The sequence below is a fragment of the Danio rerio genome, chromosome 3, assembly GCF_052040795.2.
Source record: "Danio rerio strain M-AB ecotype USA chromosome 3, GRCz13ab, whole genome shotgun sequence".
Taxonomy (NCBI): domain Eukaryota; kingdom Metazoa; phylum Chordata; class Actinopteri; order Cypriniformes; family Danionidae; genus Danio; species Danio rerio.
The window spans coordinates 44,970,079-44,996,124 of NC_141023.1; the positions used below are offsets into that span (position 1 = coordinate 44,970,079).

At 36.6% G+C, this 26,046-nt stretch overlaps 1 protein-coding gene and 1 long non-coding RNA gene across 3 annotated transcripts in view; one reads left to right on the plus strand and one right to left on the minus strand.

The window, feature by feature from the left end:
- Window positions 1-26,046, plus strand: part of LOC141381271 (uncharacterized) — an 86,575-nt gene that overhangs the window by 38,928 nt on the left and 21,601 nt on the right. The window lies entirely within an intron of this gene.
- The window catches only part of usp31 (ubiquitin specific peptidase 31), a 54,174-nt gene that overhangs the window by 16,303 nt on the left and 11,825 nt on the right, over window positions 1-26,046 (minus strand). For both annotated transcript variants that reach the window (XM_087245062.1, XM_087245061.1), the window contains exons 2-9: window positions 16,465-16,602; window positions 11,463-11,557; window positions 11,285-11,377; window positions 3,806-3,941; window positions 3,387-3,534; window positions 1,477-1,651; window positions 1,161-1,272; window positions 966-1,060 (exon numbers count right to left, since the gene is read on the minus strand). In XM_087245062.1, coding sequence (XP_087101188.1) covers window positions 966-1,060; window positions 1,161-1,272; window positions 1,477-1,651; window positions 3,387-3,534; window positions 3,806-3,941; window positions 11,285-11,377; window positions 11,463-11,557; window positions 16,465-16,602 — 992 coding nt within the window. The remainder of the gene's footprint in view (window positions 1-965; window positions 1,061-1,160; window positions 1,273-1,476; window positions 1,652-3,386; window positions 3,535-3,805; window positions 3,942-11,284; window positions 11,378-11,462; window positions 11,558-16,464; window positions 16,603-26,046) is intronic.

The following is a 26,046-nucleotide window of genomic DNA, read 5'->3' on the forward strand; positions in this document are numbered from 1 at the left end:
AGTGATGGCAAAAGAGCCAACAAGTGCTAAGCATCTCTGGGAACTCCTTCAAGACTGTTGGAAGACCATTTCAGGTGATTACCTCTTGAAGCTCATCAAGAGAATGCCAAGAGTGTGGAAAGCAGTAAACAAAGCAAAAGTTGGCTATTTTGAAGAACCTAGAATTTGTTTCACACTTTCTTTGTTATGTATATAATTCCACATGTGTTAATTCACAGTTTTGATGCCCTCAGTGTGAAACTACAACTTTCATAGTCATGAAAATAAAAAACAAAAACTCTTTGAATGAGGTGTGTCCAAACTTTTGATCTGTACTGTATTGACCTTATTCTCCGCAGACGAGCGGGCGCTGCCATTTGAATCTTTTTGGCACAAGACTTCCGGTCTCCTTCACTTCCATTCATTTTTAGACATTAAAAACTGCTCGTTTCGCTGTTTGATGTTGTAAACTGATATGTCCTTGTTATATTATTCTACTTGGTCTGTATAGTCATGCAAACATTTGTTTGTAGAGCAAGTAGTTTGACCGTTTTTTGCTGTTTATTATTCCTTGTCATTTCTCCCATAGGCGACTGAAACGGAAGTTCTAAGACAATCGCAAAAACAGGCGCTCTTCCGCATTTTAGAATAAGGTCAATATACTTAATTTACTTGTAATAGATTTGTTACATTTAAAGAATACCTAGCTTGCATATTAGAATAATTGTGATAAATGTTCAACTATACTAAACATTTAAAAAAATAAAATTTACAATATTTAAAATTTAATAATAAAAATATTAAACATCTTGTATACCTTATTAAACCCCTATTGTAAAATAAAACATCTTTGGAGGCTTTGTGCAGTTAATAATGTCTCTGTGATAAAAGGTAAAGTATTTGGTAACTACAAAACTAGTCAGCAAGACATTTAAAATTCAAGTTCACACAACATGCCCTGAAAACCATGCTGATCTATAACAAACCTTTCCACAGTTGGATGACACAGGGGCTGCTCCTCTTGCGGCAGCAGATAGGTGATTCCAACCACTCCGACAACTCGCAGACTGAAGGGTCCAATCTAAAAAAAACAAAAACAACCCAACTAATTTATCACAAGTTCTATTTACAGACATCTCATGATTCAATGTAAATAAAGCTGAATTGTCTGCATCACTGACCTGAACGTAAACCCCTGGCCTTGTCAGGTGACGCATTTTCTCCAGGATCTCCTTCTGTAACACGTCCCACGTCACACTGCGCTCTAGATATAGTACAAATGGAAGGCCGAACCTAAAACAAACAGAAAGCACATCATTGATTTTCCACTTTGGGCTACATTAATGTCCAATCCTTTTTCCATAAACTAGAAGACATCGAAGAGATTGCTACAGCGCCTACTTGTAAGATGTTGTGTCAAAAATAATGGGACTTCAAACTGCTGTGTTAGCATGACGGGAAGACAATAAACGGGCTGTTTTTGGCTGCTGCTTTTACCTCCGTCCTTGATGGCCAGTGCAGGCTCTGTTACAGATCAGCAGAATCATTTTCTCAGATCCAGTGTTTTTGTTGGGCGATGCTGGATTCACTGCGCCCTGCATGAAAGACGGCGTCCGGCTGCTCTCTGCTCCGTATTTCAAATTATTTTGATTCAGATTCGCAAGGAGGCTCCCTGGAAATAGTTAAGCATGTTAAATATTTCAATAAGTAACAGACAATAAAGGCTTGATCTAGTAGTAATATTTTAAACTCTTACTCGCTATCTACTTTTATGATCCAAGTTAGGTTATTGTTTTTGTAGAATCTCTAGCCTAATTCTTTCTAATGTATATAATATTTTAACAAATGCTGATTGATTATTTGACATGACTACACACTAGTTTCTCTTCAGCCCAAAGTATACTTCAGTTTTTTACACGTACGCTAGAGAACATACAAGTGCTCATTTACATTTTTGTAATCGTATGAATATTACAATCCAGAGCTCACATTTCTGTATTTGTTTTTTGGTTGGGTGAAAAGGTGAAAAGGAAACAAACGAGACAGAACTGCAACATTAACCTCTTGGAAATTAAACCACAACAGATGTCGGTCATTACAAAAAACAACCCAGACTAATTATTGATATGTACCCCTGTATTCACTTCTGGAGAATGCAAAGTATGTCAGAGGTAGTACATAATTTTTTTTCCAGTTTTTGCTTTAACGAATCCACCAGAGGCCGCTGCGTAAGCTTTTTCAGATCTCTAATTATTCTAGCGAATGCCATTCCCGCCTAGTGTTCTTGCATAAATCCACCAGAGGTCACTGTGTACACTTTTTTAGATCTCAAATTTCTCCAGCAAGTGGTATTCGTGCCTAGTGTTCTCGCGTAAATCCACCAGAGGCTGCTGTGTTCGCTTTTTCAGATCGCAAATTTCTTTAGCGAATGCCATTCGCACCTTGTGTTCTTGCATAAATCCACTAGAGGCCGCTGTGTATGCTTTTTCAGATCTCAAATTTCTTTAGCGAGTTTTTTCGTGTCTGGTGTTCTCCCGTAAACCCACCAGAGGGTGCTGTGTACACTTTTTCAGATCTCAAATTTCTCTAGCGAATGCCATTCGCAGCTTGTGTTCTTGCATAAATCCACTAGAGGCCGCTGTGTACGTTTTTTTAGATCTCAAATTTCTCTAGCGAGTGCTATTCGTGCCTGGTGTTCTTGCGCAAATTCACTAGAGGCCACTGTTAACTGACTGACTGACCAACCGACCCCCCACCCACCACTTTCCCAAAACCCAACCAACAGTATTTTCAAAACTAATCCAGAAAAACAAAAGCCCTGATTTTTACTACGTTTTCAGATCTTACCACATTATTCTCACACTGTTATTTAATAGTTTATTTTATTTATTTATTTTTGCCTTTTGTTTTTGCCTTACCTATTTTCTGGAATTGATAAACTCAAACTCCGTCTTTGCGGTCAACTCTTCTCTACATCTCAAGTTCACAGACGTATGCAGTGAGCTACTGGGCAAACTTATAACAGCGGAAAAGCCATCCACATGAAGGAAAGTGGTCGGTGTAGCATGAAAAGAAACTAAAGCCGTTGGTGACATTGTGACACCCAGATGCATTCATTTTGAAGACAAAATGTGGCGTTATATGTAGTTCTGGCTACATAATTCGAGCTCTTCAGAAATGTATATGGGGTACATTTTCACAATGAGCCTGTGTTGTAAAAAAATTGACAAATAAATTTAGAAGAAAAAAAATAGCCGAACAACAATGGATAAGGATGAAACTATGCCTGCGCATGCTTTGAAAAAAAAAAAAAAAACATTGAAATAGTTTTTGTATTTAATAAGCGTTTACGGCAAAACTGATGTATGCCTTGGGCTCCAACCAAAGTGCAATGCATGAAAAAGTACCTCTTTTAGAGCGAATGTTTTCTAATCTAAAAGTCTCAGGGGTTTCAAAAGCAAAGACTGAGTCACTTTCTTGAATGATATCAAGATCGTCGTCATCGTCACAAAAGGAGCGGTGGAAACCGTCGTAATACATTTCAGTCAGGACAAACTGCACAGACATAAGAGAGACGGATGGTCAGAAGTGTATTACACTCAACATCTTGATAAAACGAGGCAAACACACAGGAAACGGCTTTGGCTGATGACATTATGTGGAAAGACACACAACATACAAACAGCAATTAACTATCCATCAGTGGCCACACCTCAATATAAATGGAGAATCAATATTGCGTTTATTGTATTCAGGGAAACTGTGTGGTTACACCAAAACCTGGGAAATAATGTTGTATTAAGCACAAAATCTATGGAAAGTGCACCTGGTCGGGTGGGATCTTGGTCTCGCGTGACACGGCCTCTCTCAGTCTGGACACAGTGCTGTTGAGCGGTACGGCCACACCGATCCTCATGCAGTGAGAGTACTTGCCTTGATAAACCACAGTCACATACAGAGGCCTGAGGGATGACAAGTGACAATAAATTAATATAAAGCAACCCAGGCCACGTATGATATTAAGTAATCCTATTGATCACAAGTAAACAGGTCTTAAATGTTATGAGCACTAGTCAAAAACGCATTGGATCAGATAGCTTTCGTATTTTAACTGCTGAAGGATAAATTAGCTTGAATGTGCTAGGTTTGAGAAAGAGAACTAAAAAAAAAGGTATTCATGCTTAATTGTGATGTTTTTTTAAGTTGTAATTGTCATCCTTTTTATTTGTTTATATTCCACACATTTATCCATGAGTGTTTTCTAGGGAACATTCATTCAATAGTACTCAAACACCCAAACACAAGTGATTGCAAGAGACACATTTAACCATTAATGGTAGTGGAAGTGATAATGTATCTCAGTTGACCAACTGCGATCGGGCGACTGATCTTCGGAGTATAAGCTTGTTCATGTGGGATGCCATTGTATGCCAAGTGAGGGCCTTTTTTGGATGAACTTCATGTTGCTTTGCACTCAAATAACAGCGTGGATGGTAGCACTGGAATTATTGTTTCACACTTAAATATCATCAGACAATAAACTTCATAAATAACTTTATGCAATATTGTTTATTTGATGCTGTTTTTTTCCTAACTGAACTCAACACTTGTGGGTAAAACAAATACAAATATATAATATCTATTTTTTTAAACAATCGTTCATTTAAATCAGTACATGCTAGAATTCTGTTGAACCCCTCAGAGTAATGACACAATATATAGTTGTGGCAAAACCTACAGCCTTTAGCTGACAAACAATGTGTTTAACTGTTATGGCCTGTTTCCACTGAGCGAGTTTGGATAGTAGAGCATAGAATGCATCCATGTCTATTTTTACTGTATCACAAAGGTACCAAAATAGCAAACCGTACCACTTTTTTGGCACCCTTTCACAAGGGTCCCTAGCACAACAGAACGGTACCATAAGAGTGGAGCTACAGTAGATTTGCTGCTAAACGATATTCGATTAAAGTGAATGCAACAAGGCAGAACAACAAAAACACACGAGTCAAGACATGACACTGTAAAATTACTGTTACAGCAATCACCCATGCTAAAATAAAGCTTGCTGTCTTGTGACAAACAGCCACCTGGCAAAAAGCAAGAACAGGATCTTCTGTCCAATACGTCCTCTTCCTGTTGTTTATGGAGCTGTTCATATTGTGTCCAAACCCCTGATCTATAAAGAATAACTAGACTGCTCTTTGCATTCTGAACTGGTGAGAAGCAGTGAAGCCACTGGAATTGTTTGATCAACCTCCACCATCTTACTATTTCCTACCGAAAGAGGATTCCAAAAACTTTGCTACAAGGATCAGTTGCTCTACTTCAGCCTACAATTGTGACATGAAATTTTCATGACAAAAACAAAGAGGCAATTGTAAGCAATTCTTCTACTTCTTGTTAACTTGTTTTGGTGGCAGAGTCCAGACACTAGTCCTGTCTTGTCTTGTATGTCGTGCTCAGCTCATTCTGTCTTGGTCGGTGTCTCTTGTTGTTGTAAGCTGCGTGTTCGTGTCTGCAGCGTACGATGTCATTCTCAGCGTTTCAGTCTAGTTGGTTTTGGTTGGCGTGGAGACGAAACATGCACATTGTGCACCGTGTTTTTATTTATTGTGCTCTCATGTCTTGCATTCTGTTTGTGATGGTGTTGTTAAAGCACGTGGCATGCTGTTTACATTGTGGCCGCATGCTTTAGTGTCATGTTTCATGTGAACACGCGGTTAATGAGTTCTCTCATTGGCTATGTTCAAGTCGTGTTTTACATGATCACATGGCTTGTGTTGTGTATTTGTGTCATGTGCTCTCCTCATCTATTGTCTAGTCCCACCCTCCTTGTTAACCCATTGCTAATTTATTATGTTCATTTGTTTGTTTGTTAATTATTTCTATTTATAGTCTCTTCTTGTCTGCTGTTCTGTGCCAGTCCATCATCAATTATCACCTTGTCCTGTCGTGTTTTATTAGCTGCTTTCATGACACTAAAGCATGCGGCCACAATGTAAACACCAGGCCACGTGCTTTAACAACACCAACACAAACAGAATGCAAGAAAGGAGAGCACAATAAATAAAAACATTTACCTTGCAAAATGTGCATGTTTCGTCTACACGCCAACCGAAACCAACTAGACTAAGTCGCTGAGAATGAAATCGCACACAATCACAAGAGCAAGCAAGCAGCTCACAACAACAAGAGACACAGACCAAGACAGAATGAGCCGAGCACGACAAAGAACTTGAGCCAAGCATGACATAAAAGACAAGACAGGACCGCCAGCCTGCCCAGTCAAATTTGTTTGTTTATTTGTTGTTGTTGTTGTTGTTTTATATTGTCCCCCTCGGGTTGTTTTTGTTGCCTTTTTGTTTCATTTGTATTATTAATGAACCCATTTTGAGTTACTACAATGGAGTCCTCATCTCCTCTCTACCTGAACATGACAGTTATGATGTATTTGTTTGTGAAGTGGTCATAAAAAAAGGACATCTCAAACAAAGGTCATCTTTGCATTTAAAATGACATAACCGAGTGAATGACACTTAACAGTTATAGTAAGCAAGAATAAAATCTTGAGATTCATGAAATGGGTCATATTCATGAATATAAAGGTGTCTTGTGAACACACCCTTCAAATAAAGCGTTACAGAAACTGCTCATGCAGGATGTGTGCTGTAACTTTGATCATGAAATGTAGTGGTTAAATAGCAAACAGAAATCTCTTACGTTTTATTAAAAAAATCCTTAACTTAAGTTTTTTTTAAAGAACACTAAGGGAAAGTGTATGTAAACAGAATTTGCATACTAATGTTAAACTTTATCTTAAAATATTAATGCTACTATAATCATGCACAATTGCATCTTCTAATTTAATTTAAGTGAGGATGTAGATAAAATAAACATCCCCAAGAAGAAGAAAACCCATTAATATAGAATCCAAGCAGTTGCACCATAACGCACCGCAACTTAAGGTCCTTTTATTGCATTCAGCAGCCTGAAAGGACTGAGAGCATTTAGCATCGCTTTAATGATGCTTGATCACCTCTCCAAATGCATTAGGAAGCAAACCCGTCTGTAAAGAGGGAAAGCAGAGAGCCGTGGCCCCAGCAGGCCAACTCTAACTGACTAAATCAACAACCCTTCATCAATACCTGCCCATGTGAAGTGGCAAAACAAGGAACAGCGGGGAATAAATGGTCCTATGAAATAATACACAGAGATAGCGGCAATTGCAAAGCATGGACAAACAGAATTAAAGAAGAGTTCAAATAAAATCAGCTCCCACCGACTGTGAAGACCAGAGGCATCCATCGCTTATGCCGCACATCGCTGAACTCACAAAGCAAATTTCCTCTCTGTCGGATTGGTCATTTTTCATGCTGGCAGAACATAAGCTCCAAATCTACTCTTTCCCTGCACTAATGTTTTTTTTTTTTTAGAGTGCCGACAGTGCAGAACGCCAGCGAGGGCGGACGGGTCAAAACACCAGACTATTCTTCTTTACGATGTAGAACGTCTCGGATTAGGAATGATATAAGGTTACCACCAGGGTTTCACTCAATAATGCTGTGGAAGTGAAGTCTATCCAGCTATGCAGCTCTCTTAGGGACTATTATTCACACTTTCATCATCTTTGCTGTACTACGAGGGGGCAGGTGTGCTGTAAATCACTGTCCATCTTCTAATAGCGCGGCTTCTTTAATCATTAATGTGCACTAATAAATTCAGCAGCTTAAAAATGCCTCTGGATTAAGAGTAGAGCTCGCCTTGATCAACCACTACAATGACCTCCTAAAATAGCATCACAAGAGAGAAGCAGAGCGGTATGATCATTTGAAGGGAGAGGTATATATTTAGTACATTGATCAAGGAGAAACGGCTTCTTCAAAAGTGTTATATTTTATGAAGGAGCGTTTTAAGTCAGTGGAATTTAAACTGTATTAACGAGTATTCGTGATATGTCTGTGGCAAGCTGTCAATTTCCATAGAAAACAGAAAAATATCTGTATTGTATAATAATATATTTACAATGAAAAGCTATGAAGTTAAAGGCTGATTTATACTTCTGCGTCGACTGATTGGCGTGACCCAGGGCGTAAGCCATGCATTGTCATGCATTTATACTTTTGCGTGCTGTTTGTGTTGTTTGCTATAACATCTATGAAATGCAAGCTGGCAGCGAGATTTTATGTTTGTTTGCAGGTGTTTTGTTTTTTCTGAATGCTTCCTTAATGTACAAGTGCCTAAAACTGGCTGATTCAGAGGCAGGAAGCGGTGGATGTGCAACCACTGTAATCAAAGTAAACACAAAACACAAGTTTCCAACTGAAGCAGCTTCACAGCAATCAGCACTTGTAAACCCTCACTCTAATGCTGCATTCCCACCAGACGCGGAAGAAGCATCAAGTGCGAGTGATTTACATGTTAAGTCAATGCAAAGACGTGAATAGACATTTGGCGGTGTGAATGATGTGGTGCGAATGACACGAACGGCGCAATACCCGCAAATTGAGTGTTTTGCACGGTTAAAGCACTTAACGTGCAAATCGCGTGTACCGCTCGAGTTCGAAAAATCTAAACTTCAGCGCACATTCGCGCCAGCTTAACCAATCAGGAGCTAGCTTGGTTGTTGTCTGCACACACCAACAACAGTTCATCAAACTGGGTTTGGCTCAGTCAGAAGCACCGCTGAATGCTTCCATTATCCAGGTTAATTTTCTGGAGGAGCTTATGAGCTCACAGAGCTGGGTGCACCCCTGAAAGGATCTAGTGGACTCAGACACTGCTTCAAACGAATCGACGCTATTTTTCAGCCTTCATAAAGCACATAAACACAGTTATTTCACAATAAAATCCATGTTAGCCTTTTAGCAATGAAGCTAGTCAACGTGCAGACAGAAGCCCTGCCCATGACGAGAATCGGCGTCTGTTGTGAAGTGAATTTGGCGCGCGAATAAATCGGATTTGACAGGCAAATAAAGCAGATTTTGACGAACGAATAAAGCAAGTAAACTCAAATGTTCACTCGTCAATTTACGCACGAATAGTGCTATTAATCCTCGCTTTCCACGTCTGGTGTAAACATAGCATAACAGGCTTGCTCCTCTTCCATGGCTCTTTGCCACCCCTACACTCATCAGCGCTATCAAGCCAACCAATCACAGAGCTTGCACTACACGTCATCGTGATGTGTAGTTAAATTTTTGGTGTCAGTCACGGCGAGGGGTGTGCGGTAGGGCTGTGCGATTAATTGAAATCAAATTGAATCGTATTAGCTGAGGCTGTAATATAAAATGTTTATTATTTAACTTCCCCTGCTCAGAGCAAATGCATGACTGCTGTCTGTGTGTGACAGTCTTACTAGCCAATTGAATGAGCACATTTTTGCTCTGCCCAATCAAAATTGCACAACCGAACTATGTGGAACATCCACAATAAAAAACGAACAAACAGGAAATGAACAAGTGGGATGATGGCATTTGCCGCTTCAGAAGAATTATTAGATAAATTAATATCAAAGAAAAACAGCATGTCTACAATATGGATATATCTTGGTTTTAAAGTCACAGACACCAAACAAAACCAGGTAATTTGTAAGAGCTGTCGCAAAATTGCTGCCACAGCATGACGAAATACAACAACCAGCACCTATAAAAGCAGCACAGGCAGCTATATGAGGACTGTCTCGCTAAAAAAAATCGACTTAAAGTATTGCCAGTGACACTCAATCTAGTAGCAAGCAAAGTTCAACTTCAGAGTTATTTGCTAATACTAGTAGATTTCTTTTCAGTCACAGCATTAGCAGTTAGAAGCTATGATACAGAATATTGAGCTGAAGCTCAATTACAAAATTAAAGCTTATACCAGGAAAAAAAAATAGATATTCTGATATTTTTTTTTAAAAATGTCAAATACCAGCAGTCACACATTTGTTTATATTAAGGGGTGTTTTTAGTTTTAATTATTATTATTATTATTATTATTTTAATAACAATTTAGTTATGGCAGAAAATAAATTATTGAGCAAAAAACATGCAACTTAAATTAGTTTCTAATAATTTTGTAAAAAAAAAAAATAATAATGACTAAATCGTAAATCGTATCGAATCGTGAGTCAGGTGAATAGCTACATCCCTAGTGGAAACAACAACAACAACAAATAAAACATACATATATTTTAAGGTCAGTTAGTGCAAGTTTTTCTCAGTTGAAACAGTTTAGACTTGCATTTTAGTCTAATCACATTTTTAGGCTTAAACATTATCTGTAAACTAGGAGTTAAATTATTAAATCAGCTACATTAATAAAATCAGCTAAAATATGCTAATAAAATGTATTTGACTACAAATAAGATTTCTGAAATGAACTACGGCTGGACTAATCCTTCTTAAACACCAATGCAGTGTCCTTGAAATGGTTTGTTTTATTGAATAAAGTTTTATATCATGGATAGCCATTAATAGGTTAGTTCACCCAGAATTATTTAACAGTTTCTTCTCCTCAGTGTCAGTATATAGATGGCATTCCCAAGAACGATGTATGCGTCACGCTGCTGCCATAAACCTCAGATGCATCTGGGCTTTGTTTCAAACAGAGATAGCCACATGTGGGCATCCGGGATATAGATTAGCACACAGCGCTCTTCTGAATACATTTCATACTAATACTGAGGAGAAGAAACTGTTCAATGAAATACTCTAATAGATTCATAATATTTAGATTTAACCCCTGAAGACATATGAACTGTTTTGAGTGTGTGTTTTATTTGGAACCTTTCTGTCTATGGAGGATGAAGAAGCGCTCGAATTTCATCCAAAATATCTTAATTTAAGTTCATATATTACAAAAGAAGATCTCAGGGGTTTGGATTGACAAGAGTGTGTGCGTATTTAAAGTCATTTTAATTTTTGGGTAAACCAACCCTTTAATGTGCTGTTAATTTAATTAAATTTAATTGTAAGCAACATGCAGGGATGTTTAAATAATCTTTGTATTGCATGTTATTTTTGATAAACAGTGAATATAAGCACTTTCAACGTTCTGGTATTAGAAGCTCATCTGTAATAAAGAAAATAAATTAGATATTTTTATTTACATGACTGCATAAAGTATTAATAAAAGTTTTTATTGGCCTGTGGATTTAGTACTTTTAGCTACTACAATGTTTAGTAACTTACAACATGTTGACAAAAAAACGTATATTATAATAAAAGCTTATTTTTTGTAGAGTATGAAAATTGTACAAGCTTATTTGAGAGTATTAGATTCAAAGTTCAGAGAAAGCCTTTCCAAAGCTGGTGGTTCTTACCGTGTGTGAGGTAATGGAATCGGGAGGGAGATACACAGAAAAGGATCAAAAGTGTTGCTCTGTTTCTGACAGTGTGGACAGGTTAGCGAGGATCTGGAACCAACAAAGACCACAGTGAGAGATTTCAACTAAGATAAACATTTACATGCAGTCACCAGGCAGAAATCAATGGCCATACCTGTACTGAGCTTGAAACAGCTCCTGGACAAATGAGCCGGCTGACAGAGGAGGGGAAGGTCCCTCTAAAGCTGCATCGTCTTCCTCTGTGGGTGGCTATGACGGCAAACATGAGAGCGAGAAAAATGTAGTGATACATTTATTTATATAGCAGATACGGCAATTTACAAGGGAGGATAACAAGCACTTCAAATCACTAGAGATCAGCAATATATGGATGTTATGACAAGTCTTAAGGTTGTTTAAAAAAATATCTGCACAAATTTCTCAGAAACATAGAGTGTTGATAGGAAAGTGTCTGGTGCATATGGAGAGGAGTGAGTGTGTCCACTCCAGGGTTCAAGTCATATACCTTAGTTATAGGCGTAGTGCTGAATTAGTAGCTACCACTCATCTGTGTGAAGCACACTCAGCATTGCACAATGTTTTCTAAGGCACCGTTTACACGAATACGTTTTTGTTTTAAAACACACAAGTTTTGCTACGGTCACACCTTTTGGTCACATTACCCCAGAGTCTTCGAGCCCTTAAAACAGAGCATTTTAAAAATGCTGAAGAGGCCATTTTTATTTTAAAATGCTGCTGCTTTGTGTCAGTGTGAATGGGGGAAAAACGGACACATGTGGAAACGGAGACGGTGCTGCAGATATTCGCCTATCTGGGGATTTTCCCTTAATATTAAATAGCCTACACAAAGTTCTTGCATCCTTCCCTTGCATACCTGTCAACCCTCTCTTTTTCCTGAAATTCTTACAATTCTATCCCGCTATCATCACATAATATTTTCCAGTATTTCTCCTACATATTTTTTTATCTTTTTACAAAGGGTGGCAATAAACACTAAGTCACTAAAGAGCTAATCCTCCCTATGCGCAACCCATACCGCCGAACCACTAGGAGACCCCTGGCTTTTTTTTTTTTTTATCTAGATTTAGTTTTATTTGGCCATTAAACACTTTGAAATGAATATAAAATACAAAAAAATAAATAAATAAAAAAACAGCGGGACTCCCTTCCTTTTCATTATAGGTGCCGTCGCCCTCCTATGCAATTCTCAAACCAGTCAGTTAATGTATTGGTGCGTGACTGTCAGCTGAAGCGCTCCATAGAGACAAAGGCCCCGTTTACACTGTTAGGTCTTGATGCCCAATTCCGATTTGTTGCCTATTTCTGACTTTTTTGCCTGTCCGTTTACATGTTCTTTGAATTGTGACCCATATCCGTTTGATGCGTTTACAATTGCCATACAATTTACAATGCTTTTGTCATGACACTTTCAATCCCATAATGCACTGTATGGACGTTTAATCCTGACTTTTATATGAATGAACTAAAATAGGGTTTCTGCAGGTTTCACCAAGTTAAATTTAAGACTTTAGGACATTAAGCCCATTGTGAATGAAATTTTAGACTTATACACGGTTTAATGCTAAGGATTCTTTTCAAACATCGCAGTTAGAAAAGATTTTCACTTGCCCCTTCAAACAATTACTAAAACTGTATCCATTTAATAATACAATAATAATAATTTTGTTTGTTTTTTTATTAGTTTTCAAATATATCCATTTACAAATTCCATAACCCTTAACAAGAATAGAACAAAACATACAGTTGAAGTCAGAATTATTAGCCCTCCTGAATTATTGACCCCCTGTTTATTTTTTTCCCCAATTTCTGTATAACGCAGAGAAGTTTCTTTTTTTAACACAATTCTAAACATATTAGTTTTAATAACTCATTTCTAATAACTGATTTATTGGATCTTTTTGTCATGATGCCAGTAAATAATATTTGACTAGATAATTTTCAATATTCTTCTATACAGCTTGAAGTGACATTTAAAGGCTTAACTAGGTTAATTAGGTTAACTAAACAGGTTAGGGTAATTAGGCAAGTCATTGTATAATGATGGCTTGTTCTGTAGATAATTGAAAAAAATTTTAGCTTACAGGGGCTAATAATTTTGTCCTTAAAATGGTGTTTAAAAATTAATAACCACTTTTATTCTAGCTGAAATAAAAGACTTTCTCCAGAAGGAAAAAATATATAATCAGACACACTGTGAAAATTTCCTTGCCCTGTTAAACATAATTTGTGAAATATTTAAAAAAGAAAAATAAAAAAAAAAAATCAAAGGAGGGCTCACAATTCTGACTTCAACTGTAGCTGTCAATTACTTCTGTCAATAATAATAATAATAATATTAATTTAATAATAAAAAATATAGGTCAGGTCAGTAACTTCAGCAGTAAATAATTTTTAAGAAAATGTTACTGTAAAGAAAGTAAGTGAATGCCATTCTTAAATAAAAAGTTAAAAGTTTAATTGTTGGTGATTGTAACTGTTAATGGCCAGATAGGGTAGCTATACATGAAAAGACTTTTTAGGACTAAAAAAAAAAAAAAAAAAAAAAATTAAGACTTAAGACCTTGTGGATACCCTATGGAAACTATGATGTGCTTTCAACATGCCAGTGGAAATGCGCTGTAAGAAATAAAGTTTTAGTAAACTAGGATCCATTAATCCTATTTGAAATGGCAGGAGACAGTTATTATGTTACAAATATTTGTTCCGCCTGTGATGTTTCAAAAGGAAATTAATATTATCGTAATAAATAATTAAGGCTGAAATCAAGTCTAATGGTGTTGACTAAACAGAACTTGTAATCTAGACACGTGGATACATTCCTTTGAAATTCAGCATTATTTCCATTATCCAGATCACTCTCACAGGCCAAAGTCAAGATGCATTTGTTTATGCTGCACCATAAGGTAAAGCCTCAATAAACAAACCCTGTATATATTGGCAAGATGGTGTAAATAATGAATAATTTCAGAGACTCTTCTATAAGTTTGGGATTTGAGCTGAGCATCTGTCTCTCCAGAGCAGTGCAGTCAGCCAGTGAGCGAATCAGTCAGTCAGCCAGGAAACTGTCAGCTTCTTGGCACAAACTCCAGGAAACCACAACGTTCATCTAAATCAATCGGACAAGCTGAATGACCTCATGCGAGGATGCAAGTGGCCGACCCTGACCAGGACACCACAGGCTGTAAAAAGAAACCAAATGAGCCCTCCTTCCAAACAGCTGATAGGATGTGACTTACCGTCCAATGGACTTGACAAAGGGCAGAATTTAAGTCCCCTAAACTCCTTCGCCCTGATCTTTGTCAGACTGATGTCTGATGTGAACCTCTGAGCTGCCATTCCAGGGCAGAATAGCTCTATAAATCCAGCCACGTTTGGCTCGTCTCCTGTTCTGCCATTTAAACGATTGAAATCTCAAACTTTTATGGGGCTGCCAATACAAAACCCCTTCTGTGCAGCCTTTGTAAACAGCTAGAGTGGTTAACGTCTCCTAATTCAGATGACCTTAAAGTGATAGATCACTCAAAAAAGATCAGCGGACATATTGGTGTCAGCTAATAAATGCTTATTTTCACCCCAAAATGAAAATTCCCTCAGCATTTAATCACCCTTAACTGGTTTCAAACCTGACACCCATAATAGGAAAAACAAATACTATGGAAGTCAATAGTACCTGGTTTTCAGCTTACTTCAAAATATCGATATGTTTTTCTCTCTTTATAAGAAGAAAGATGCTCATAAAGGTTGGGGACAAAAGAAAGAGTATATGATTACAATATTTTTAGTTTTCTGTGATCTATTTAATGTCATTATTACTGGCCTGATTAAACTAAAATAGATACATTTACTAAAAGTTTGGAACAAGTGAAGAAGTATATGATGACAGTATTTTAGTTTTAGGTGATCTCTCCCTTTAATGTCATTATTATTGGCCTGATGAAACAAAAATAGATACATTTAATAAAGCTAATAAATATGGGATGCAATGATATGGAAATATTGCTTGTTAAATTAATGTTGGTTGGTTGTTAAAATAACCATTTACAATTTTTTCTTCCGTTGAAAAACGGAACATAAACAGTTTGCAGTGGCCATTCTTCCAGCTTTGGAAGTCAACGGCTACAGTCAACTGTTTGGTTACCCACATTCTTGAAATCTTTCCAGTGTTAAAGAAAACGTTGCCAGCCAACTCCATCCTTTATAATGATTTCACCTAAATTTGATGACCCTATAATTTTCTGCCAGAGGAATATATGACCATATTTTAACATCATAAATAATAGCATATTATATACATAAAAAACTTCTGCTTTAAAAAAAAAACAAAAGCTTTTTATCTTATGTTCATGTATTCACATTTTATCAACATATAAATGAAGATACAAGCTTCATTAAAAATGCAACATTTATGAAAAAAAAGCAGAGAACAGTTCTGTAACTCATTAAGGACATGTACTAGGGTTTTCATTACTGGAATTTATCTAAAATATGAATTGCTGTAAAAACTTATCAATTGTAGCGAAGTGTCGTCTCTTAATTGACAATATATTTCATCAATGTTGGGGAAGAGTTCAAATATCTTATTTTGAAGAAAGCTCCAACAGGTTTGGAACCACTTGAGGGCAAGTAAATTGTGATTTTGTCATGAACTATCTATTACAACCCTTTATGATGTAAAAGTATGACTAGGCCCACCTGGAATCTACGCGCACAATTCCACAGATTTTCTGCAGATTTTTAGCCCATCATTAATTCTGTTTATTTACTTGAGTAAATGTGTGTAAATCTATATTTATTCAGTTTTTTTTTTCAGTAATATTATTGACTAATATGAAAATGTTCATCTGATTTATGTACAATGCAGTTTGTAAGGTATTATTTTCTGTCTTTTACTAGATATATTATGACAAACTTGCTTTATTCACCAAATAAAGTGAATCTAATTGGATTTGCATTTTAAACATTAAATAAAAGTTAAAAATATAGAATTTTTTTTATTCCATCTATTAAGATTTTAGTTATGATACTCCCTTTTACCAAAATTCTCAGCAGAAATGGCAAAAAACGTCCGCAGATTCCGTCTGGCCCTAACTATGACTAGCAAGAAATAGGATTTTAAGTTATGGTATGAGCCATACCTTAACAGATCCTCTGATGTTGGGGTGTACCAGATGGTTGAGGTCTTCATGGACGCGGTCCAGTAACCAGAGAAGAAACTCCTGGGCATCGTGTTGTGCATTTCCCCGATATTGCATGGCACTCCTAGAAACAGCATTCTACCAAAAAAAAAAAAACAGTATATTAGTCAAGGGTATTGGTCAAGTATTGAAGTGAGATACACAGTTGTATTGTACATTGTACGTTCATGTTTGTATACACATTAACATTAACTAATACAACCTTATGTAAAGTGTTCCCAACAACTTTGTTGACTTGAGTATCCAACTGGAAGCATATTAAAATGTATAAAATAATATAAGAGTACGGCTGATGTTATCAATAAACATGAGTGTGCCAGAGGAACACACAAACAACATGACAGCAAGTTGAGAAAAGATGAAAAGAACTGTTATCAGTCTAATGTTGGAATCCAACGTTGCGGTTTCCGGAAAAATTATGTAACCCTGCCGCAAAGTCATTCATTGCTGTAAATATCAACACTGACAAAACCTGCTCAGTGCACTAGACTAATCTACCAGATGCATTTTATTGCGTCGGGTCGCTTCAGCCAACTAGCCTAACTAGCCTAGCCTGAGTAATTTATATGAACTGATATAAGATAAATAAAAATGAGTTAATTGAAAAAAAAAATAGATTAAATTAATAATTTTGGCAAAGGTCCTCTTTTTAAGAATCATTATGAGTTTAATTTCACTGTTGTTGTATAAAATAATTTAATTTATACTATTATTATTAATCTTATTATTACTATTATTATTATAAATGTCTTGTATGGAATTATAAATAAATCTTGTTCATTTAGCTTTAGCTTTTTGTCTTTAGCATTTATATATGCTATACTTTATTATAAGTATACGGTTATGTAGGTTAATAACCTTCAACTGCAAGTATTTTTAATTGTAAATAATTTTTTTGGAATAATAAAAAAAAAAAGAATTAGGGATTTTTTAGGCCACATCGCCCAACTCTATATAAAAGTAAAAAAAAAACATCAGTCTTTTGTTTTAGAGTTTAGTTTTTAGGATTGTTTTGCCCCTAAAAATTCAACACTACAAACTCTTAACTATAAAAGTCAGAATTTATTATTATAAAAGAAAAGTGATTAATGACACATCCTCTTAAGGCCCAAGGTGTTTTTTTTTTTTAAATGAATTTTTTTTTTTTTAGGCTTATTGCAACCTAATTAGAATAAAAATCTAAGTATCATCTTTTGATATGATGTACTTTTAGAGAAAAAATGATGTTCAAATATGTAGACTCGTGGTCCGAATTTACATAAAACTCTATTTCCTAAATGTTTTTTTAATGCATATATAACATGGATTTTTTTTAACTTGCTTTAACTTTAAAGATTAAAAACAACATTTTATCCCATTTTGGACAGTTAAAAATAGGGTTTGGGATATTTCATTTGCTGCAAAACAGTTGCAGGATGACAACGTTTGTCTGTAACAAAATATAAAACATTCAAAGCATTTTAAATAGAAGGATATGCATTATATGTAAACAATCTATAGTATACTGTTAAAAAAGTTTCTTATTATCATTGCAAGATCCAATTTATTTAAATACATACCCATACAGTAACCACATTTTTTTCCCCATTCGGGTCTATAAAAACTAAAATAAAAATATCTAGATATTTCTGTCCATCATTTCATACAGTATGTCAGGCTTTAAAGGTAGCCTAAATATGACACTGAATTAAACCATGCATTCTGCATTTGCAAACAGTAGATCTTCTGAAATAATGTCAGTGTTTTAGGTCTCGACTGCCAAGGGACCACTTAAATAAATTAAAGGAGGTTTGTATAATTTCTGTGTCACTATGGCGTCATTGCACAACAATCCAAAAATATGAACATTTTCAAACGGTTCCCAGAATTACTTGGACAAAATCACTGCAGTGTTTATTTGTGTCCATGGAATATATCTATCTTTCTTACAGCTGTACAGTGGGATAGGAGAAACCTTTTTAATTTAAAGCTGACTAATAACCTACCAATCGGCACTGCAAAGAAATCATTGTTTGTTAAAGTTAAATACAAGTGTTCTGATTGGATAACAAGCACAACCTGGTTTATTTTAACATTTCTTAAACAATCACTAGTTTTAAATGCTATAATTTTAATCATTGGTTTTCTAATAACACGTTTAAAGCTTGAACGTTTCACTCTAGGTGATTTAGTGTACATTTAAATCACTCAGTTCAATTAATCAAGTAAAGCAACTGACATGAAGAAAGATCTGGTTCCCCAAATTTTTGGAAAGTAAGCCTTTTCATTCAAATCCAATTAGCCATGGCTTGCTTTACAGTTGCAACATCAGAAAAAAAAAATAATCTACCTAGGTGTGTGATGATATAAATATATAATGAAATGACAGACGATATTTTACTGGGTGTGTTATTGCTCTGCTATTTTAAAGAGTATCCTGGACAGTTGACTACTAACTTTTTGATATTCTTCATATTCTGTAGATCCATTCACATCAGGGACAGACAATGCTTAATAGTGCCCTATAAAGAAAATCTGAGTATATCTAGGCGAAAAATAAGAGACCAGTATATAGAAACTGCCATACTGTGAGCCTCAGAAACCATTGTTTCCTTATTCTCATGTAAATTTTACGAGTGTAAAACCATGGGGTCTGTTCATCGTACGTGGATTACTCAGGCCCCGTTTACACTAATGCGTTTTAGTCTGAAAACGCATAAGTTTTGCTATGGTTACGCCAACCGTCCACACTACGCCAGAGTTCTCGAGCGCCAAAAACGGAGTGTTTTGAAAACTCCGTCTCAGTGTGAACGGAGGAAAACGAAGACATCTGAAAACGGAGGCGGGGCTACAGACATTCGACTATCTGATTGGGGCTTTTCCTCAATATTAAGTAGCCCACACACACAGTTCAGTCTCACATCCTGACAGTCAGACTTCACACGTTTGATCAAGGCTGCATTCTCCCCCTTCTCAGTTTGATATGGAAAACAGACTATCGAGGACACGGGTAAATCTTCAAAGGGAACAGTGTACTTTATAACTTCATTCACATCACCCTGGCTACGTTGTTTCACTTTCTCAACAATAAAATGAAAACATGATTTAAGGAACTGCCTATTTTCATTTTGATATTAGCAACTTAACAGACAGCAGAAATGTTGAGGTGTCGCGCTGTATAATATGAGCGTCATCTTCACTGTGTGGATATTTATAACAAAACGGAGCCGATAACAACTGCCTCCTTTCAATTTCAGTGAAAATACGAAACACACCCTCTCTTTTGCTGAATATCACTTTTAATAAGCAATAATGGCCATTATAAAAGTATAACATACAATAAGTTTATACATTATAGGAAATAAAGGCAAGCGATCAGTCAATATACAGAATGTACATGGATTAATCATTAATTTATCTTTGCGCTTAACCAAAACACCTGAGAACAAGTAATAGATTCCAATGACCAAAGTCGGGGAACATGTCGTTAGATAAAGACAACAAGATGAATGAAATATCACATTTAGCAAATATAGTGAGATTAGATCCAGCGGGAGATGCTTGATGAGCAGTCCAACTAGCAGAGCTCTCATCTGGGTAGAAAGAATCTTCATCTGGGTAGAAGATCTTTTGTGTGGACGGAGAGCAGTTAAGAAATGCTGGTTAAAACGCTAGTGTGGACGCGGATCGTTTTCATTCCAAAACGCCATTTTAAAACTAAAACGCACTAGTGTAAACTAGGGTTGTAACAATATACCGGTATGACGGTCTACCAGGATTTGAACGTGCACGATTATCATACCATAAACAATTGCATATCAACGGTTTTAACCCTTAAAGACCGAGACAGCCACCCACGGCTAAAAATAAGTATTGCTCTTAAATGTTTAATAACTTTTGATCCGCTGATCCGCTGATCCGACTCATACAATTCAACGATTGGCATAAAGAAGAGAATCTCAGTTTTCCAGTGCTGTATCACATAACATTCGCGGACTTTCAGAGGCCCCAGAATCAGTGCAGTTACATCATCAAAATTTGACAACGCTGATTTGACAAAGAAACGCTCGTCACTGTGTCTCCGGACAAACCAGACATGATACATTGATGCATTGTCCCTCCTCCATGCCCAGATTGGTTCAAACTCGCTATATCACAACCAATAAGCATAGGTTTCGCTTTTGTTTGTGGACCAACAATGAGCTTTTTGAACAACACGGAATGAGAGATAGGCATACATTTATACACGGCTAAATAAAACGCAAAAAAAAAAGTTTTGCATGAAATAATTCTCATACTAAGTACTTTTGCATGCACAGCAGCACAGAAACATGACAAAACAGTGACACAGCAAAGACGAACTGCTGCTCGTGCTGTTTTCAAAAGACGCAAATGAAGGTGCAGCTGTTTGTCTGCATTGCAGACAACCATATCCAAATCCATATCCACAGACAACCATATCCATGCTGGCACATAAAACCTAAGGATGTTCCATATTGAATCTAGTTTCGTTATGTAACTATTTATAGTATAGTAAATATTTATATCTATTTTTTACTGAGGATTTGCACCATGTTTATTTGGACTTTATTTGGACTTTGACACATTATTTATTATTTTCTTATTTTTATTTGTTCATTGTAAGTGGTGTTGTTTATAGTAACTGAAAATATATTATTTGGAAAAAGTCAAATTTGCTTCACTGTTCTATTATTTTGTAACATTTGTAACATACCGTATACCGCGAAACCGTCAAACCGTGGTATTGTTTTAGACGATTATCATACCGTGAAAAATTCATACCGTTACAACCCTACTACACACACAGTTCAGTCTCACATCCTGACAGTCAGACTTCACACGTTTGATCAAGGCTGCATTCTCCCCCTTCTCAGTTTGATATGGAAAACAGACTAAATCTTCAAAGGGAACAATGTACTTTATAACTTCATTCACATCACCCTGGCTACGTTGTTTCACTTTCTCAACAATAAAATGAAAACATGATTTAAAGGAACTGCCTATTTTCATTTTGATATTAACAACTTAACAGACAGCAGAAATGTTGAGGCGTCGCGCTGTATAATATGAGCGTTATCTTCACTGTGTGGATATTTATAACAAAACGGAGCCGATAACAACTGCCTCCTTTCAATTTTAGTGAAAATACGAAACACACCCTCTCTTTTGCTGAATATCACTTTTAATAAGCAATAATTATAAAAGTATAACATACAATAAGTTTATACATTATAGGAAATAAAGGCAAGCGATCAGTCAATATACAGAATGTACATGGATTAATCATTAATTTATCTTTGCGCTTAACCAAAACACCTGAGAACAAGTAATAGATTCCAATGACCAAAGTCGGGGAACATGTCGTTAGATAAAGACAACAAGATGAATGAAATATCACATTTAGCAAATATAGTGAGATTAGATCCAGCGGGAGATGCTTGATGAGCAGTCCAACTAGCAGAGCTCTCATCTGGGTAGAAAGAATCTTCATCTGGGTAGAAGATCTTTTGTGTGGACGGAGAGCAGTTAAGAAATGCTGGTTAAAACGCTAGTGTGGACGCGGATCGTTTTCATTCCAAAACGCCATTTTAAAACTAAAACGCACTAGTGTAAACTAGGGTTGTAACAATATACCGGTATGACGGTCTACCAGGATTTGAACGTGCACGATTATCATACCATGAACAATTGCATATCAACGGTTTTAACCCTTAAAGACCGAGACAGCCGCCCACGGCTAAAAATAAGTATTGCTCTTAAATGTTTAATAACTTTTGATCCCCTGATCCGATTCATACAATTCAAAGATTGACATAAAGAAGAGAATCTCAGCTTTCCAGTGATGTATCACATAACATTTGCGGACTTTCAGAGGCCCCGGAATCAGTGAGGTTATGTCATCAAAATTTGACAACGCTGATTTGACAAAGAAACGCTCGTCACTGTGTCTCCGGACAAACCAGACATGATACATTGATGCATTGTCCCTCCTCCATGCCCAGATTGGTTCAAACTCGCTATATCACAACCAATAAGCATAGGTTTCGCTTTTGTTTGTGGACCAACAATGAGCTTTTTGAACAACACGGAATGAGAGATAGGCATACATTTATGCGCGGCTAAATAAAACGCAAAAAAAAAAGTTTTGCATGAAATAATTCTCATACTAAGTACTTTTGCATGCACAGCAGCACAGAAACATGACAAAACAGTGACACAGCAAAGACGAACTGCTGCTCTTGCTGTTTTCAAAAGACGCAAATGAAGGTGCAGCTGTTTGTCTGCATTGCATACAACCACATCCAAATCCATATCCACAGACAACCATATCCATGCTGGCACATAAAACCTAAGGATGTTCCATATTGAATCTAGTTTCGTTTGGTAACTATTTATAGTATAGTAAATATTTATATCTATTTTTTTACTGAGGATTTGCACCATGTTTATTTGGACTTTATTTGGACTTTGACACATTATTTCTTATTTTCTTATTTTTTATTTGTTCATTGTAAGTGGTGTTGTTTATAGTAACTGAAAATATATTATTTGGAAAAAGTCAAATTTGCTTCACTGTTCTATTATTTTGTAACATTTGTAACATACCGTATACCGCAAAACCGTCAAACCGTGGTATTGTTTTAGACGATTATCATACCGTAAAAAATTCATACCGTTACAGCCCTAGTGTAAACGGGGCCTCAGTTAGCCGGATTTGTTTATTGATGATTTGACACGATCCAGGATCATTTCGTTCTTCAAAACTGATCCGAGAGTTGTCATAGCAACAGTTCTGGTAGATCAAACCTGCTAGGGAGCAGGCTCATTTCATATAAACTTTAATACATTTGAATTTGACTGAACTAGTGCTGCACATGTAATCGAAAAAAAGACCATGATCTCAATTCGACCCCCCTACACGATCTTATTTCAGCATCTCTACGATTCAGACAATTATATTTTCAAGTTTGGGAGAAGCATAAGGAGGTGGCACAAGTCTTCACAGCTCCAAATGGTATTGAAAGAGTCACTTTATTTATAAGGTATAATTCAACCAAAAATGTCATTTCTGTCTTCATATAATGACGTATTGATGTCCGCGAAATGACACGAGCTGACACACTGTTTACCGTTTACTACTGAGAGGATTGGTTGTTTTTGCGTTATTTCAAGCAAATTTGTACTTCCTGTTTGAAACGAATTTTTGAAGCTGCGTCACGGCCATGACATAATAGCGTGTATTCCAGCATGCAGACTGGACGTCTGTGCCTGAGTGAGTCTTATTACGTCTTACAGTGTGATACATTAATGCATGAGTAAGGCTTGGTTCAAACCAATCAGCGCGCTCTATTGTGGAACTTCATTAATATTCATTAGTGTCACCGTGTTTACGCCACAAAGACGCCACGTTGTGTTGGCAAAACAAGCGTGAAGTGTTGCTTTTATAGTTTGCTGCCGTTAAGTTTCGTTTTCATTTTCTCTCTGTGAGAGCTCAGTCTCACGTGTGGATTAACAGTGTACGCGACGCTCGACAACAATAACTTACGTGTCTGAGGATTATTGTTTACCTGAGAGCTGTTCTCATCTGCAAACGCTGAAATCTGAATTCGCTTGTAGTATTCTCTCCATAAAGACGCGGCTCTAGTTGCTGGTGATTGTCCTGTCTCTACAGATTTGGTAAGTGAGCGACCAGTGCTCTTTGTTTATTCAGTTTGTTCGTACCGAATTAAGTTACTATTGCACTGAGTGCAGAAATGTTAGCACCGCATTTAGTGACCGGAATAACACACGCGGCTTTCTGATGCTACCTGCCGTGTGCATCTAAGTTTCCGGGAAATGCGGAGTTTTTTTTCTCTCTCATTCGCTGTGCGGTATCAAACATTGCATGAAAAATACTTGCTTGCAGCAGTTCCTTGAATCAAATATCACGTTTGTCGCGAGAGGCATGAATGAATTCCCTGAATGAAAGAGCCAAACTGCAGTTAAAGTCCAACTTTTAATAATTTGGCAAATAATTCGACTACAGATGTCCATGTAAACACAGTCACATTGTCCGCTGTGGTTGTGTATTTTGACTCTGAAACTTGCGCGTGCACAAATAGACACTCCCACACCATCCCACTTTAGTTCCTCCGACACTCCCCCCTAAACAGAGCTGGACACGCCCACTTTTCTGACTTTTTCCAAAGTAGAGGTGTGAAAACACCCTGCTGAAACGAGGGGGTTTCATGGCCCTTTAAGAGCCGATCCTTCCTATACACAACCCATACCGCCAAACCACCAGGGGCCGCCCCTTGCTCTTAAATGCGAGTTCTGTGCTTTCACTTTATTTAGGCATGAAAACACATTGAAATGAATATAAAAACTCTGGGTTTTGGGTGCGTGTTTGAACAGACATATACACATAATTAATAAGAACATCTAAAAATGAAGATCTTTGTGGGTTTTTTTCCAAACCCAACTAATTTTGTCCTAAATGAGCATAAAAAGTTAGGACAGCACTCGAATGCTTTCATTATAACGTTAGATGTGTGCATTTTTGTAAGTGACACCTGTTATTTAATGTAATCAAACAAAAAATTCTAATAAATGAGATTAATTCACAGCTCTTTAATCAGAATGTGTAAGTTACACAGTGAAGAAAAGATAAATGATATTTCATAACTTGATTCTATTTCTTTATGAAAGCCATTACTTTTAATAAGCTCAACTGTTCGCTAATTTATTTGCTGCTAATACATACTATTTTTTTTTCTTTTGTAAATAATAACAATAATAAAACATATTACTGACCGTTTAACAGTTTTTTTTTTGTTTTGTTTTTTCTCAGTGAAACAGCTCCAAAAAAACATATTTAGTAGTTTGAAGATTTTTTTTAGGGAGGGTGTGGGGGCATCCTTTATTATCGTGGGTATATCGCTTATTTTCTAATCCTAATGTTGACAGGTATGAAAGTGTTGTGCATGAGAATAAAAGTTTAACAGTGTCAGTATAACTACTCTAGCTTATATGTTAGATATAGACTAGGGATGGGAAGATTCATCGATATGTATCGATACACGGTCATGCGCGTGCACGATGCGAGTGCATCGGTTGAGCAGCAGAGGATGAATGAAATTTTGGAAGCAAATCGAGATGCATCGGTTTTTGCGAGATGCATCGATTTTTCCGAGATAGAGCTTATATTTTTAATATAGAATGTATTTTTTATTTATTAACAAGTGTTGTCAACCTGTTTTTGGCGCATAATTTAATTGACCTACATAAAGTAAGCCTTAGCAACGCATTTGCGGATGTGTACACTTACACTACAACTCTGTCAGGTGTGCAGATGAAGCTAGTGGAGCGCCCTCAGAAAGCGCGAGAAGCAAAACAAACATTTTATTCCTCACTGAGTTTTAAATCTAAAGTATGGCAACATTATGGATTTAAGGATGTACGACATGACAGGACAGATGCAATTTACAAAATATGCCGCGCATCTGTAAAATACGCGGGCAGTATGACTAATCTGAAATCGCA